This window comes from Mustela nigripes, chromosome 8, assembly GCF_022355385.1.
Source record: "Mustela nigripes isolate SB6536 chromosome 8, MUSNIG.SB6536, whole genome shotgun sequence".
Classification (NCBI taxonomy): domain Eukaryota; kingdom Metazoa; phylum Chordata; class Mammalia; order Carnivora; family Mustelidae; genus Mustela; species Mustela nigripes.
Genome location: NC_081564.1, coordinates 13,124,381 through 13,141,954, shown reverse-complemented (window position 1 = coordinate 13,141,954; position 17,574 = coordinate 13,124,381). Strand labels below are relative to the sequence as shown.

Sequence of the window (17,574 nt, the reverse complement as noted above, 5' to 3'; positions counted from 1 at the left end):
GAAAGAAAGGCCACCTTTCTGAGGAACCGAGGCAAAGGGCCCTTGCAGTCCCAAGACTGTGTGTGTTGGGGAAGGGATGTCTTTGTGGGGATCCCCCCCTCTTTGTTCATAGCCTTGTTACCACAGAGCTGCACGGTGGTAGTGAAGCAGGCAGGGAAAACCGAGAGAAACCCTTTCTTCTGGTCAGAGGCCCAAAGAGCCTCTGAACGCTGGAAAGTATAGGGATGAAGAGAGGAACACACTGACAGAGAGCCTGTTACTGTTTGTACAAGCCCGCACACAAATCTCCGGCTCCTCTCTGAGCTGTGCAGGACAGCTCCAACGCGGCATATAGCAACGGCTCCGAGATTTCATCTAAGATTTAAAACACTGTCACTGCACCTGGGTGGCTCAGTGGGTTAAAGCCTCTGCCTTCGGCTCATGTCATGGTCCCAGGGTCCTGGGATCGAGCCCTGCATTGGGCTCTCTGCTCAGCAGGGAGCCTGCTCCCCCCACCCTTCTCTCTGCCTACTTGTGATCTCTGTCAAATAAATAAATAAAATCTTTAAAAAACCCAACAACACTGTGATCTCCAGAGGACCGGAATAGACAGTTTTTCTGAAGACACAGAGATGGCCAACAGACACCTGAAAAGATGCTCAACATCACTTATCAGGGAAATGCAAATCAAAACCACAATGAGTTATAACTTCATGCCAGTCAGAACGGCTAGTATCTAAAAGAAATAAGCACTGGCGAAAATGTGGAGAAAAGGGGACCCTGTGCACTGTTAGTGGGGAAGGAAACTGGTGCAGCCACTGTGGAAACCAGTACGGGGGTTCCTCAAAAAATTAAAAAATTCCACTTCTGGGCATTTACCCAAAGAAAACAAAAACACTAATTCGAAAAGATACATGCACTCCTGTGTTCACTGTGGCATTATTTATAAGAGTAAGATATGGAAGCAATTCAGGTGTTCATAGATGGTCGGACGGATGAAGACGATCCGGTATATATTCACAACGGAATATTCTCAGCCATAAAAAGTGAAATCTTTCCACTTACAACATGGATGGACCTAGAAGGTATTATACTGAGAGAAAGAAGTCAAAGAGAAAAAGACAAATACCATATGATTTCACAGATGTGGAATCTAAAAAACAAAACGAGAAAAAACAAAAAAACAGAAACGGACAGTAAATACAGAGAACCAACTGGGAGTTGCCAGAGGAAGTGGGTGGGTGGAAGGATGAGCAACACTGTGAAGGAGACTAAGAGAGTACAAAATTCCAGGTATAAAATAATAAGTTGCCAAGATGAAAAGTACAGCCTAGAGAATACAGTCAAGACTGTACGGTAAGAGATGCTAACGACACTTGTCCTGGTGATGACGGACAGACGGCTGAAATCACTGGACTAACAGAACACTGCATGTCAGCTGTACTTTAGTTAACAAACAAAAAACCACATACAGAGCCAAGAGAAGCATTAACAAAACCTTTGAAAATGGAGCTAACACTGGAGTTACCACCCACAGAAGACAGAACATGCAGTCTGAACCTAACCAGGGTCACTGCCTTTTTACAACAACAACAACAAAAATCCTTTTCTTTTTCTTTTTTTTTTTAGAGTAGGCTCCACACTGCGTGGAGCCCAACATGGGGCTTGAACACACAACGCTGAGATCAAGAGTCCGACACTTCGCCAATTGAGCCACCCCCAAATGCCCCCTAACACAAAAACCTTAACATTCTCCAGAGGATTATACAACACGATCCAAAGTGGACACAACATGACATTTCTAATGTCCAGGATACAATCCAAAAGTACTTGACATACATCCCCACCCCCGACACCGCAGAAACAAACAAAAAACACCAAAAAATCCCCAGGAAAATGCGACCCACTCTTAAGGGAAAAAACAACCCAGATTTGGGGAATCACCAATGACTTTAAGAGCAGCTATTGTAACTATATTTCGGAAGGTAAAGGTAAAATGGTAAGAAACAATGAAGTTCTGAGCAGAGAAACAGACCTACATGCAAATTTGGAACCCAAAAAACCGGAAATAAAAAATTAGCACTGGGTAGGCTCAGGAGGAGAAGGATATGACAGAGGAAAGAGTCAGTAGACCTGAAATTAAGTGGGAGAGTTATTATACACTCTGAAGGACAGGAAGTTCAGGGAAGAACATGAACAGAGAGCATGAGTGGCCTGTGGGATAACACCAGAAGTCTGACATCCCGGAGTCCCAAAAGGAGAGGAGAAAGGATTAGTGCAGAAAACGACATCTGACGAAATAATGGCCACAAACTTCTCAAATTTCGTAGAAGACATAAATGTAGAGATTTCAATGCTCAGTGAACCCCAAACACAGGTTAAACTGAAACAACAACAAACTGGCCTATTTCTTTCAGTCTCTCTCTTGGTGACCTACTGAGGCTTCTTGTAAATGTTATCATTCCTAAGCCATTAATTCATGTTGCCTTCATTGAGCAAATGCATCCTTTCATTTCATTGAAAACGCCGTTATTTCATGTAGCATCTAAAAATGCTGCCAATTAATTTTAAGATTTCCTTATAAAGGATATGTCCTGATTGCACAGCTGTGAACATATAAAAAGGGCATCTTAGAATAAATACAAAACTTCGTGTTGAGCCCTGACTGAGCGCTGGACACCGTGGTGAGGAGAACAGACACGAGCCCACTCCTGACGTTACTCCTCGCTCTTCTTGGTTTAGCAGGAAAGGACAAAATGTGTGTTCAGAAGAAGTCAATAATCTATGATGTTAAAACTCTTGTGCAGAGCCATACTCCTCCCTCTCCCTGCTTTATGGCCCTTTTCTCCCAGGAAGGGAGAAGCACAATCCAATCATAACCATTTCCACCCTAATCATTCTCTTCATCTTTATCAGATTTTTTTTTTCTGGAAAGGGTGAGATGCTAGGTGAGCTATTCTTTCCCTTTAAATTTTAGCCACTCCCCCCCCCCCCCCCAATGCCTTAAAAAATTCTACCCGTTGTTTGCTAATTTCCTTACATTCATGAAGATTACTTTTGTCTTAACCTGGGACAGTTTTATGTATCTTTAGAGTCCACTTCATTTTCAAGGTATTGATAGAGTACTAGGCGCAGTAGAAATTAAGTTTAAATAAAAATTTAAAAAGGAAGTTCCAGGTTTTTAAAATTGCAGCGGCCGTTAACTGACAACCAAGTACATTGTTCTCTTCATAGTACTGGACCCCTTGCTCCCACTTTTGAGATAAAACACAAGCTATAAGAGCCTCTGTGTGCTTCTCTAACGAGATCCAACTCCTAGCTAGTAAGCCTTTGCTGAAAACACATGCACACCCCATTCCTGCTACTAGATTTGAAACTCTAGATTCCTTACTCTTTCCTTTTTCCAGAGGTATAATTTTTTAACCCCTGTATTTCCAAATTCATTTTGCTTATGCTACTATTCTGATTCATAAGGAACGACCTCTGTGACGGCGGGCCCCTGACAACCCAGCAGCGGCCCACCAGCTGGCACATCTAGGACTGCCCTGATGAAACACCTCTCTGAACACCCCCTTCTCAACTCCAAGCCACTAGTCTGCTCTTTACATCCACAGAGACCGAGGATGAAAAAACAAAACAAAACCAAAAATCCACACCATAACACTGGTTTCCTAATGAAACAGACTTCACATGGTCAGATCTGCACTTGAACATGACCAGAGAGCCGCTCTCCATAGGGCCTTTAGCTCCTCTTCTGGCAGCCCTGCTCCAGAGGACAAGGTCAGCTTTACAGAGTTTGCAGGTCTGCTAATGGACCGGATGCTGTTCGGCTGACAAGGGTTGGGACAGTCTGGCTTTAACTGTCCCCGTCCAGCCGACTGGGCTAAGTAATGCAGGCAGAAGAGACCTCTTCTCTGGAACAGCACTGGAACACCACGGCGGCTTCCTGGGAGCCTAGCTATAGTCGAACACCTAAATGCTCATGCCGTAAGCAAACTCTGAGGGATGACCTACAATCCTAAACCCTTCCATTTGGATGCCCCCAAGAGGCCTCTGCATTCGCTGTCCTGGAAAGAGAGTAGTAGCAGCTCGATCCCTGGGGGAGATCCTATCAGATAAGCGTGGAGCCTTTGTGCGGCTCAGTCTGCAAACCACAACATAGAAGTAAACTGCAAACGGATTTCATTTGCTGTGCCACATGTGGGGCCACTTACCAAGCCTGGTTTGTTTTTTGCTTTTTTAGAGAAAAACTATACATACAATGAGGAGTTCAATTCTTGAGCTCAGAAATTATCAGCCATTTTAGGAAGCCTTGAGAACCAATTTTCTTTCCACAGAGCACACTCACATTATCTTTCTGCTCTAAGGGAAGGGGGTAGCAGAGGGGTGAAGGTCAGGAGTTGAAAATATTATTTGACACAATAATTATTTTTGCAAGCTGCTGCACTGGTGCGGCAGAGGTCTGAGACTTGGCACACAGGAGTGCCCGCCTTGCGATCTGATCCCCCCACCGAGCAGCCCACCACCTGCAGCCCGGGGCCGGGCCCGGGGGAGGGGGCGCCGGCAGACCCTGGCCTCCAGCCATGCTACCTCTCTTCAGGGCACTGGATCAGACATGGCAGATAACCAGCCAAAAAAAAAAAAGACAAGGAAAAGAAAAGACAAGGGAGAGAAGGGACGGGGAGGGAAAAAGACCTAAAATTTGGACTCAGAGGGTCTTTTCAAATACTTTAATCCTTTCGTGCTGGTGGTTCCTGGAGCGTCCGTTACTGGCACTGGACCCTGTAGCAGGAAAATCCGACTCCCCAAGCCAAAGCGTTAAAGAGAAGACTGCTAATCAGCTAAATAGAAACTGGAATCTGTTCCCATCAAGTCCCTTTTCCCCCCCATCACCAGAGGGACACCATAGTGTTCTGAAATACACTCTTGACATCATTTGGCAGGCAATCCTATTCTGCTGAACATGATTCAGCCCTTAGGTTATTGTTTTTAATATTAGAAAGTGAGCTTTTAAATGCCAGACAAATTTTGCAGCAGGGGGACAAAAGATATTCCAAGTGGTCTCACTGGACCTTCTACCAACTGTGTCCACCAAATGGCTCAAAAGACCACCTTCCCATGGCGTTTCAGAAACGAGGCCGAGAGCTAGCTCTGTCCAACTATTACCTAATGCAAGACTTTGTTCTCCAAGTTCACAGAGACGGTATTTAAGGATCAGGCTGAACTGAGGCGGCAAGGCTGTGGAGTGAGAACGCAGCCGTGCAAGCAGCAGAGGAAATGAGCGAGCACGGGGGAGGCGAGGGGCAAAGACCGGCAGAAAGCCACCGCGGCTGCAAAACATGGCTCTTCACTCACACCTACCTCCTGTCCATGTTGCCGCTGACCATGAGGTTGGGAGGGCTGTCTCTGAGGTTGACGCAAGTGAAATCACCAAGCGCGTTGCCCAGCTTTGAGAGGCACCGTTCTGCTTCCAGGCTGTACACCAGGATCTGAGAAGGAAGGAAGATACGTGGGTGTGCAGCTGTGTACAGCAGAGCCCCATCCAACACTTCTTATCCTAGACCATCACCCAGCAACCCTTAACGGACATGTACTGCTGCATAATTTCCTGACCTTTTCCAGCACAGGGATATGGCTCTTAGAATGACAAAAGTAAATGCAAAAGAAAATAAAAGAACAGCCAAAGAGTTCCCAGGCCAAGGTACAAAAGTCATAGGACACAAAGGAAAACACCAAATGGGGACGTTAGGTATCCCAATTTCCTAACCCAGAAAGAGCAGCATGGAAACTAAGAGTCAGTGACAACATCAGATTGGGAAGCTGCCTTCTGATTTTCTGATGTCCACAGATGTGCCAGCCTGTGTTATCTCATTTTCCCCATCTCTGTATTGCTATCCCAGAAGGAGAAAAAAAGAATGGTACTATTTCCAGGAGGATGGATAGTTAATCACTACATGACAGATGATTTCTTTAGACTAAACTACAAACCAAAACACAAAGTCTTATTCCCAAACATTAAAACAAGTTTTAAGTGAGGTATAACTGACATTCCCAAACATCTCTCTCTCCAGCCACTCTCCCCTTGCTAATTTTAGGAGGTTCTGTTCTATAGGGTGTCTCTAGACTACGTGTTCATTATGATCGAACAGTTCTGTGCTTTCTTTCCAGCAAAAAGAAAAAAAAGATGGTTCATGAGGAATCTTTCTAAAGATTATTTAAGTCTTTTACTAAAAAAAAAAATTCAATTAATTAACATTAAATGCTTACTATGGGGGTGCACGTGTGGCTCAGTTGGTTGAATGTCTGCCTTCAGCTCAGGTCATGATCTCAGGGTCCAGTGAGCAAGCCCGGTATCAGGCCCTATGCTCAGCAGGGAGTCTGCTTCTCCCTCTCCCTCTGCCTCTGTGATCACTCTCACTTCTCTCAAATAAATGAATAAAAATAACATAAAATAATAAAAATAACATTAAAAAGCCCTAGATGCTTGCTATGGATTAGTCATTGTTGTAAATACTTAAGATACTGCCCATGTGTGCCCCCAAATTCACAGTTCAAAAGCCACCTCATCCTCATTCTCTCTCTCTCTCTGACACACACACATACACTTCTGGGCACGTATTCTTTTCTGTTGATCATGCGGTTAAAATGACTGAACTCAAAACTATTAATGTTAATATTTTGTAGAGATTCTCTTCCTTTTGCACACACACGGAGACGGCACGCTCCCTTTTTCAACCTTACATTTATCAGTTTATCAGGATATTCTTCTTTCAGAATTGAGAGGCTGATGATCTCTACCTTGAAAACCATGATCTCCTTATCAACACACATTTCTAACAAGTGAATCTTTGGAAATGCTTCACAGTTAAAACAAGATTATCACCTTAATTAATATTGCCAGCAGCTCCTGAAAGGAAGAGAGACTATTTCAAATTTGAAAATGCCTTCCTAATCTATTAAGACTATAGAGAACAAGCTAAATTTTATTTGTTTTCATGCAGTGGAAAATAACTTTGAAAAAACTCCAAGAATTCTATACAGTTCTAATAATTCTGAAAGTAATTCAATAATTCTAAAATATAAAAAAAAAGTTATTCTTCCAAGTAAGTACAAAGAAATAATCAAATCTTCTATCTATAGCAAATAACCTAAAAGCTGCATAAGATCATTTCTAGGAGGAAGAAAAAAATTAACAGCAATCTCATGGTCTCTCACATAGGCTAATGTAAATAGAGCTCTTGGTAGAGTTCTTGGACTCAATTTCTTTTTGTTTTCAACTTCCATAGTAGGAAGGTAGGCCTCTGATGTGCGAACGTCTTGGGTAATTGTAAGAATAAAAATCTGGTCTTGAGACCCTCTTTTCTTTTTCTCATTCCTTTTTGACAAGCGGAGGGTCCTCTCGAAGTGACACAGGGAAATCTGATCCCTCTCCAGAAAGACTGCAAATTCATCATAAAGGCATCAAAGTTCGTAGTCAAGAGTCAAGTATTTTCTGAAATGTTTAATAATTCAATGAATCAGAATATCCAAAGAGTACCTTTACCATTAGGGTTAGTTAAAGACCACAGAGACTAGAAAACACATTACCCATCTCCGAGGCGGTTCTTTCCATGTTAAAAGTCCCTTAACGACCTTTACCATTTCTCCCTCCCGCCCTCCCGCACTCTCTCTCTTTTAATAAGGTTGAGCAAATGGGACTTCATTTTATCTGATTGCCATAGACGAGTGAGATTAATTATTCATGCTCCCACTCCCCCTCTTGTTAAGACCATGCATTAGACTAATTTTTCTCTTTATTGCCCTAGTTGGGTGAGTCTCAACCCAGGGCCACTTGACTCCCTCTCAGAGGTGTGTGGATATGCTAGAAAGAAGGAAAACACTACCCAGAGCTAAAATCTCAGACAAAATGCTCTGCACTAATGTGACCGCCAAATCAATAGATATTGCTGGGATTTTTCCCTTTAAGTACCAAATGTATGTTACAAAAGAGCCTACATAAGTGATTACAGAGCAAAGTTTTAGTTTAAGTATGAGCTCAAGTGACAAAATTAAGGCTGGCGCCTCTTCTGCAGAGAGAACTACAGGAGATGCCTGTGCAGAGGACACCGGGAGGTGTGCCTTGCTCTCTGGCTTCCAGGTAGCTAGCTACTGAAAGGGCACCTGCTGGAAACAAGCATTGTTTAAAAAGAACTTCAGGGGGCACCTGGGTGGCTCAGTGGGTTAAAGCCTCTGCCTTTGGCTCAGGTTATGATCTCAGGGTCCTGGGATCGAACCCCACATCGGGCTCTCTGCTCAACGGGGAGCCTGCTTCCTCCTCTATCTCTCTGCCTACTTGTGATCTCTGTCAAATAAATAAATAAAATCTTAAAAAAATAAATAAATAAAACAAAAAGAACTTCAGCAGAAAGGCCCCCCCCCCCACCCTGCCCCCAGAAACCTTAACGTATTTTCATAAACCCTAGTTTAAGAATCCAAACTTTCCATTTTGGCAGCTGTTCAGATTTCTTTGAAATCTTTTTCTTAAACAATCTATTTTTTTCTGATTTCAAGTGTAATATATATTGTAACACATTCTAACAGAATTACAAGAAGTTGAAAACCTTCTATAGATCCATCTCAGAAATAACCACTTCAGCAGTTAGGTGTATACAGTGTGAGACTTCCTTCTGACACAGATCTGCCTTGTCTCTTTTTTTTTTTTTTTAAAAGATTTTATTTATTTATCAGAGAGAGAGAGGGAGAGAGAGCGAGCACAGGCAGACAGAATGGCAGGCAGAGGCAGAGGGAGAAGCAGACTCCCTGCCAAGCAAGGAGCCCGATGTGGGACTCAATCTCAGGATGCTGGGATCATGACCAAGGCAGCTGCCCAACCAACTGAGCCACCCAGGCGTCTGTGTGTATATAAAACTGTTTTCCTTTGAATGGAATTATGTTGTTTTACAACTTGTTTTTCCTAAACAATGTGAGAGTCCTCTCCTCATGAGTCTCTATAGATAGACCTTGTTCTTAATGGCTGCACAGAATTTCTCTACGGATATGTAATTTCATACTGATGGCTACTTGGGTTGTTTCTCTTTTTTAGACCAATAATGTACTTCGTTCAACAGTTAAGTCAACATATATTTATCAATCATCTTTACAGCCGGTACTGGGATGACCCAGGATGGCGGAGGGCCTGCAGAAGCCTCAGCCTGCTGCCGGCTGTAAAGGTTGATCCTCTCACCAGCTGCTGCGCGGCCCCCAGCCGTCCCGCTCCCCCATACCTGGGACTTGCCTCTCTGAGGAAACCCACCTCACAGCCAGGTCCTTGCATCTGGTGTTGTGACTAGTGATGGCAAGGGGAGGGGCAGGGTACAATCAGGAAGGAGGCGGCAGCCCCAGGGCCAATATCAGGGGTGCCTGGTGCAGGTGGGCCCTGTACTTTCCAGGAGTAACCCGGAATATTTGGTGTGCCCAGGACCGGCTATCCAACCAAAGCTTGAAGGAAATAGCTGAGAAACGGCTACTGTCCCTATAGTGGGATAAGGTCCTTCACCCACCCAGTGGGATGGCATCTGAGTGTCACTGCAAATGTTTCCTAAATCTGGGACTCCTGCTACCTTCATAATGAAACAGGAGCCAGCCGCACACAGAAATCACTACGAAGAGATTATAGAGCCTCGCAGTCCCAGACTTTTGGTCATGCACTGCTGGAAGAAGAAAGGAACTTCATTTCCGTTTTGATTTTAAACTTACCCAAACAGTAAGTCCTCCTCATAGTCCTCAATCGGCCAAAGGCAGGACACCAACCCCCTGATCAATCGGCTTGCCTCCTCAGGGCCCCAGCACTGCCTTTCTAAAGGAGTGGGGAGAGGTCAGAAGGCTTCTTTACAAGATGGTGGCATTTAAAAAAGCACAGTGGGGGACACCTGGGTGGTTAAGCTGGTTAAGCATCTGCCTTTGGTTCAGGTCATGAGCCTGGGGTCCTGGGATTGAGTCCTGCATTGGGCTCCTTGCTCAATCAGGAGCCTGCTTCTCCCTCTGCCAGCCACTCCCTCTGCGTGTGCTCTGACAAATAAATAAAATCTTAAAAATACGGGGCACCTGGGTGGCTCAGTAGATTAAGCCTCTGCCTTTGGCTCAGGTCATGATGTCAGGGTCCTGGGATCAAGCCCTGCATCTGGGCTTTCTGCTCAGCAGGGAGCCTGCTCCCCCCACCCCCCACCGCCATCCACCGCCTGCTTCTCTGCCTACTTGTGATCTCTGTCAAATAAATAAATAAAATCTTTTTAAAAAATCTTAAAAATAAATTTAAAAAATAAAACAGCATAAAGATCACTTGTCTGCTGCCATTTTTAAAAAAGGGAGGTGACAAAGAGCTAAAGGTTGGGAGATGCTGGGCTGAGGGTGGCTGTGGGTGAGGATATCTGAAATCCCTGGAGATGACAAAATCTACCTGCTTTCTTTCTTGATTCCCTAAGAAGCCACCCCCATCACTGCCACACATACTTTGCTCTTCTAAGGGGGATAGTCTTGGTAAGAAGCCAAATTCTAGAGAGTAAAGCAAATAATCCTCATGTTCTCTCCAATTCCATCCCAATTAAGCTTATTTTGTGCTCTCTCTGTGCCCTTGGCAGAATTCAATTTGACAAGTTCCACTCTTGTCAGTACTGAATGTATTTTCTGTCTACACACTTCACCTGGTGTTCCCAAGATGCCATCTTGAACCCCCAGACCTGTGTTCTCAAACACTGGGTTCTGGGCAGGCCACCTGAGGCTCTGTTACCAAGCACCACGCCACACGCTGTAAAACACTGCTCAGACTTAGGCTCAAAGTTCCTGGGGGGCAGAAATCCTGTCGTTCACTCCTGCGGCACTGATCAAGGACCGAGTGTGTGCTTGGAGATTAACTGATTGGTACATGGTATCCAGCTCACCACAGTCCAGTTCATAATAAATACCCAGAGATGCTTTGTTTTGCTTAACACATTCTTCCCTCATTTCTGGATGCCTAATTTTACTACTGGTCTATATGCAAAGAATCACTTCATCCTACTCAAAGTAGGAGGTTCCATAGATCTCTCTCCAGAAAATCCAGATTCTAGAACACCCTGACTGTATCTAGGCTAAGGTTTTACCCTGACAACACAGCAGACTAGAATATGTAGAAAACCCTCTTGTTTACAAACACTGAAAATGCTGGATAAGTTTCAGTCTATTAAATATTCTTCAGACATTCTGTTTAACTCCTAAAAAATCCGAGAAATTCTGAGGAGCCAAAAAATGAAGAGGGTGCTAAAACCAGAAAAGGAAGCGGCACTCATGTCAGGGGCTGCTCTGACGACATCTGCCAGCACCAGGTGCCCAGAACTGGAGCAAGAAGCAGCAAAGTTTCCGGCCAGCACTAAACAGAACACCAGAACTGAGATGTCTGCCTCCAGTTGGGGCCGTTGTACAGATAGGTACACTCGGTAAAAAGCAAACTAGGGAAAAAGTCAATCCACTGGCAAAGAGAGCCTACCTGGAAGCCTGTCTGCCTCAGGTTCAGCTCAGGATGGAAAATGTGAGCTCTGCTCTGCCCTCACACAGGTTCTCACTTTGAATTTATGCTACCTGCAAGGCCCCAAATCCCTATGCCTACTACTTAAAGTACTTTCAGGTCAGTAACCTGTCTCCTGGTACCTGGCAAAGTCTTCTCAGGAGGATGACCCTCTCAACCTAGGCCCCTTAGGAAACCTACAAATCAAGATCAGCCAAATACGAGCTCATAATTCTAAAAAATCCCAAATAAACAAATCATAAATGAGAGGTAGAAAACAAAGAGAATAATTAGACTTCCAAGGATATCAGATATTTATTAGATAAAACAAGAAATGTGCTGAAAATGTCTATAGAAATAAAAGTGGGTGAGGGGCTAAAAACAGCAAAGCAGCCTTGGGAGAAACAAAACAAATAGAATTTCTAGAAATTAAAAAGGCAATCGATGAGTTAAAGAACCAATCAGCGTCCAAGAGACTTCTGTGAACCGAAGACAGATCTGAAGACATCATCAGAAGGTAACACTGAGCAGCAGGGATGGACAGTGTGACTAGCACAGAGGACAACAAGCTAGTCCAATACACATGCCCCCTGAGTTCCAGACAGGAAGAGGGAGACGAAAATTCTGACAATAGTTCAGAACATTCTAAACTGGAAGGGAAGAAGCACAAGAAATCCCAAGCAGGAAAAATAAAAGTACATGCACACCTACAGACATAAGAGAGAAACCAGAGAAAACTAAGGAAAAGGTCTTCAAAGCAGACAAAAGCAGAGGCCATTAGACTGACAGTCAAGATATCAGTGGCCCCAAAGGAATCAAAACCAATAATTTCTTCAAAGGTCTGAGAGAAAAGACCTGCCAGCCAACCATTAGAAAGGCTCCGCAAAACCACCTTCAACTGAGGTGAGAAAGAGAGGTTTGGGGGATAAAAACACAGAGAACACCTGTGCCTAAAAGACCCTCACTAAAGGAACTTCTAAAGATTATACTTTGGGAAGATGGGCAATCATTCCAGGAAAAAGGCCTGAGATGCTAGAAGGAACCGTAAGCCAAGATTCAGGTAAATGTGCTAAAAGTATGCAGATACTGACTATCTACAACAACAACGCCGATCTGGGGTTACAGAAGTAGAACAGACTGTGTCCAGTCCTTCTTCCACACAGACAAGTGCCACGGATCAGGGCAATGCACCACAGTCACACAGATGCCAGACGCCCAGGGGACCCTCCAGTGCAATGGTCTGCAGTGGACAGATAGTTCCCATGGTTGGCACAAAGGAGGGACTCAACATGTATTTGATGAAAGAATGAGTAAGTGCTACACGTCTCTGCCTGTATCTATCGATCACAGGCCCATGGCCCACAGACCTACGGGAGAGATCTGCTCCACGCATACAAATGAACAAATTAAGTCCGTTTGCTTTTGCACTCATGGCAACATATTTAGCGGTTTCAGAAGTGGGAGGTACAGTTGCATTCAGTACAGATCCTGAAGTGCAAGACCAGTAATGCCCATTTTTAAAAAATTGCAAAATAAAAAGACTTCTCAGCCTTTGGGGTAAGTCTACTCATGACCCAAATGACCCAAGCTGCTCTTCTGACCCAATATCAATATGACCCGCAATAACGTGGTAAACAATTTCGCTGCAAAAATGCAGGGTCTGCATATTCATGTTCGCATACAGAGCTAAGTGAACAGCCTCTATAAATTCACAGATGAGCTAAGATTTAAAAAACGATGAGAAAGACAGACAATTGGGGAGGGAGGGGGGGCCTGGTGAGAAAAGAGTAAATCATACACAAAACAGCCAATAAAAAAATAAAAAAGCAGTTAATATACATGAATAATGGATGTCTGATTTAAAAGCAGTTTACTCCGATATGATGTAATTTTTGACAATCAGCCAGAGAGACTATTTTGTAAGCCCTCGCCAGAGAGAAGTCAGAGCGGGAGGCTTGGTAACACGGCATATCTCTGAACATGTGCACAGTGACTCTCATCGCCATCCCAAAGGTGACTTTCTGTTGGCAAACAGAAACTTGCCTCCCAGGTGCACTTAGCAGCAGCAACCAGCAAGATGCAAGGCTTGAAGAACGGATCCCGGCGTGAGCGCGGATCCCTGAAGTGCAGCGCCCCCTCCGCAGTCTCCATGACACGCTGCTGGCACAGGCCACACTCAAACGCAGCACAAAGGGAGCAGCAGCCTGGGCTGCTTTCATGTTTAAGTTTTAATTGGAGTGACAAGCCCACAAGGCCAAGATATTTCAGGGACGGGACGGTGTTGCCGAGTGTCGCCAAGCGCTGGGCCGGCAAAGCCTGTGTGCGCTCCCCACCACCGCGTGCCAATGCACCTGCACCCCCCGCCGTTCCAGGACTGGACTCTGCCCGCGAAGGCACTGCCAATCACCACGGCCTGTGCCAAACGTGGGGGCTTTGTGGCGTGGGCAGATGTCTACAAAGGACCAGAGTGAGGCCAAACCAACACCTATTGTGACCTAAACCTGAAAGGAACCCAGAGAGCAGGAGTACGCTCGGGTGAAAATGCAGGCAGGTGTAATCCAAATCTCTCTCCCGCGCTCTCAACCCTATATCCGTAGATGCTGGAGATGATAAAGCAAGCGGTCTGCTTGTGGAGGGGACAGCACAGGCCTCTCTGCTTTGCTGCAGAGGGCTCTCTCTAGACACTCTCTGCCCTAGTGCTAGAATAAGGAACAGAGATGCGACGGTAGAGAACTGGTGAAGGGGTACCTAAAACCGACCAGAAGTGCTCCTTACCACGCGTTCAGCCCAGCGAAGAGATCATACTTTTATGCAAACATGCCACCGAAAGCTGAAAATCCTCCCGTCCTCCTGTTAGGCCTCATGGTAACAAAGAGCACAGCCAGTTTCAAAGTGCTTCACAAACAGCAACCACAGGTAACTGCTCCCAGCCCGCAAGAAAGTTATTCCGTCCACTGCTTGCATACATGGAGGCCATGGAGGCCGCAGACTAGGCGTCTGTAAGCCTACACACTTAACATCGGACTGGATTGTGCAGGCGGTCACACCGGCCGGGCTCTCGGTTCCCGTCTGACTGCGCTGGTGACTTTTGAGTGTGGCCCCAGGCTGGACTGGACAAAGCTTAGAAGGCAGACAGGCAGTGCGCAGCTAAAATCAGACCCTGGACACACAGGACAGCTGACAGGGGAGAGTGAGCAAATGTGCTGAACGGTCAGGGCCTTCGGTGTCGGGCAAACGGTCCACACTACAGCTGTGGTTCACAACTGGACTCCCTCCCCGCCCACACAAGCTCAGAAGTGCTTTGCACTTAAAGAATACATAAATAGTATCTGTTAATAGTAATCCTCATATTCCTTCACATAAATCCTTTCAGAATATTCTATGGGATTCTCACAACCACCAAGTAGAAGACAAATAATACTGCCTACATTTTATGCACAAAGAAGTGGAGGCCCATTAGCTTGCCCCAATTACACAGGTGACAAAAGTGGCCAAGGACACAGGTGGCAAAGCCCAGCCAGTCCCATCCCTACGTGTCTGCACAATGCCTTTTCGGTTTCCAAGAAAAATGGTTCTTAATAATGGGTAGCGTTTATAGTGTCCTCTTAGGTGCAAAGACTACCACGATGCCTGCTCCCCACAATCCCATACGGTGGGGGTCACAGGATTTTACCCGTCATACACATGAGGAAATGGACGTGTGTTGAGGTGGAAGCACCTACAGTGATGAGGTTGTGGAACTGGGATTCAAACCTGGGTGCTGAGCCTCCACACCCATGCTCGCTCTTGAAACCTCTACCCCGTGGTACGCAGAGTGTGGCCCCAGGACGAGGAGCATTACAGCACCTGCCAGACATGCAGATTCTTAGGCCCACCCCAAACCTCGACTCAGAACCCTTGGGGCTAGGGTCCAGAGTTCCACATATTTCTATGCTGCCTGGCATTTGAGAACCCCCCACTATACCAATACTGCCTCCCAGGCCAAGAATGAGTCTCTACCATGACAGAAGTATTACTCAGCTGTAGATGCTCACTTCCTGCCTCCCAGTTAACGCTAATCTAGTTAAGAAAAGTGCTGGGCAGTAACAGTACCAAAAGGTGAGATTTAGACCACATACCACACAAGTCAGAGAAGAAGGGTATTCACTGAGAGCCAGCGAGTCAATAAGGCTCCTTCTGGTAAGTGGGACTCTGGACAGACCTTTCCTGAAAGGACACGGAGAAACAGGAGGGAAAGAGGGAATGCTTCCGTTGGTAACAGACATGTCCTGTTGTAGACGGAGTCGGCCTGGCTGGAGCAAGGGACTCACTCTGGAGGTGTGGGATGAGAGCAAGAACTGGACTCCTACAGATCCTGAGGGCCAGTCTGAAGGCCAGCACACCAGGGCCTCACCCACCGTCCTCAGCACGGAGCCACAGCTCTGGTAAAGCCTGACAGGACCATGAGGAGGTATGCTGCCAGGTGGTATAAGAGCACAGAGGTGGGGAAAGAGCAGGGACCAGTAAGGGAGGGGGGACTGGGAGCAATTATTTTCATGTCATTTTTGTGAACATGAGACAAGAGTGTACACTCCAAGGAAACACTGCAGGCCAATATGGCCACCCAGAGGAGTAGATAGAGCCTGAACCAGAGGTCCTAACCCAGAAAGATCCAAAGGATCTGGGTACTGAATTTGGCTGAGGTCCAGTCAGTCAGTCCCGTATCAAAGCATCTTTTTGGAGCAGGCGAGGTGAGCAGAGGCCGGGGCCCAGGTCCCAGCAGAGCTGCTTTCTGCATGCCCCACAGTTCAGTCCACTCCTTGCCTCCTCTTTTTGTTTTGAAACAAACTGTTACCATTCTACAATCCTGTAGGTTGGAAACCTACTGTGGGTCTCACTGGCTAACACCTAGTTCCCTGGTCAAGACTAGGGAAGAATCCGTTTCCTTGCCTTTTCCAGCTTCTAGAAGCTGCCCATATTCCCTGGCTCTTAGAACCTTTCCTCCATGTCCAAGCTGTCAGCAGGGAGTTAGGACCTTCTCACAGGGCATCACCTCCTCTCCCGCCTCCCTCTTCTACTTTTAAGGATGCTGGCGATTCCATGGGGCTCACCCAGATAATCCAGGACAATCTTCCTATTTTAAGGTCAGGGGACCTTACCTCCTTCTACAACCTTCATTCCCCTTTGCCATGTATCCTAACCTATTCACAGGTTCTAGCAACTGTGGACATTTGGTGAGGGTCACTCTGTTGGATTCCTGGCCTCACTGTGACACACTATAAACCTCATTACTCAGCTCAAATTCCTTAATTTGGAATATGATCCCTCAAGCTTGGACTGAGCTGGAGTTTTCCTTTACCCTGCAAATTAATAACACGCGGAGAGAATGCTTAAAAGAGTAACTTTGCGTCCATTAGGACTCATCTGCAACTCAATAATTTATAATTATTAACCCACTCTAACGTGATGCCTCATTGAAACTGGAGTGCTGAGTAAATGAATAAATCATATTTCATTTATGTATTGAATAAAAAGCAAAGTTCTCTAACTTGTAATATTTTGTTAGTCTAAGCTATGTGTATTTGAGAACAATAAAATGTCTTAAATGTCCTGAAATTCTACTCACACAGGTCATTTTCTGGGTGCCTTCTTTCTCCTGCTCTCCGCCAACCTACCCATGGGTTACAATGGTCTGGACATCTACATACCAGAGCATGCAGCTGATTCTACAGTGTTACTGTTTTTAGTCCTAGAGTAAAGACAAATCTTTCCCATAGCCCCCTCCTGGCGTCCCTTGATCTTTATCAACTGAAAAACAAGCTTATTTTTAACCCTAACAAAACCTAGTTGCTGCTTGGGCCCTATTGACTCCAAGACTCATCTGTCACAAAGAAGCCAAAGCCATACCTATTTGTGAGGTGAAACAAACACAAAGGTCACCTCCAAGTTCAGATTCTTCCATGGGTGTGGAATGGTAAACCAGGATGAAAATTTCACATAAATCACCAAGAACACCATTAGAAAAATTGGGCCCTATTAACAGGCCATCTGTAGATCCTCTCGGACAGGTGAAGGAGATTAAGAGATACAAACTTACA

The 17,574-nt window shown here is 45.4% G+C and overlaps 1 protein-coding gene across 1 annotated transcript in view; it reads right to left on the bottom strand.

Annotated features, from left to right (window-relative positions):
- FBXW8 (F-box and WD repeat domain containing 8) overlaps positions 1–17,574 on the bottom strand; it is a 126,427-nt gene that overhangs the window by 14,533 nt on the left and 94,320 nt on the right. Inside the window, exon 8 of the mRNA XM_059408516.1 lies at positions 5,341–5,468. Coding sequence (XP_059264499.1) covers positions 5,341–5,468 — 128 coding nt within the window. The remainder of the gene's footprint in view (positions 1–5,340; positions 5,469–17,574) is intronic.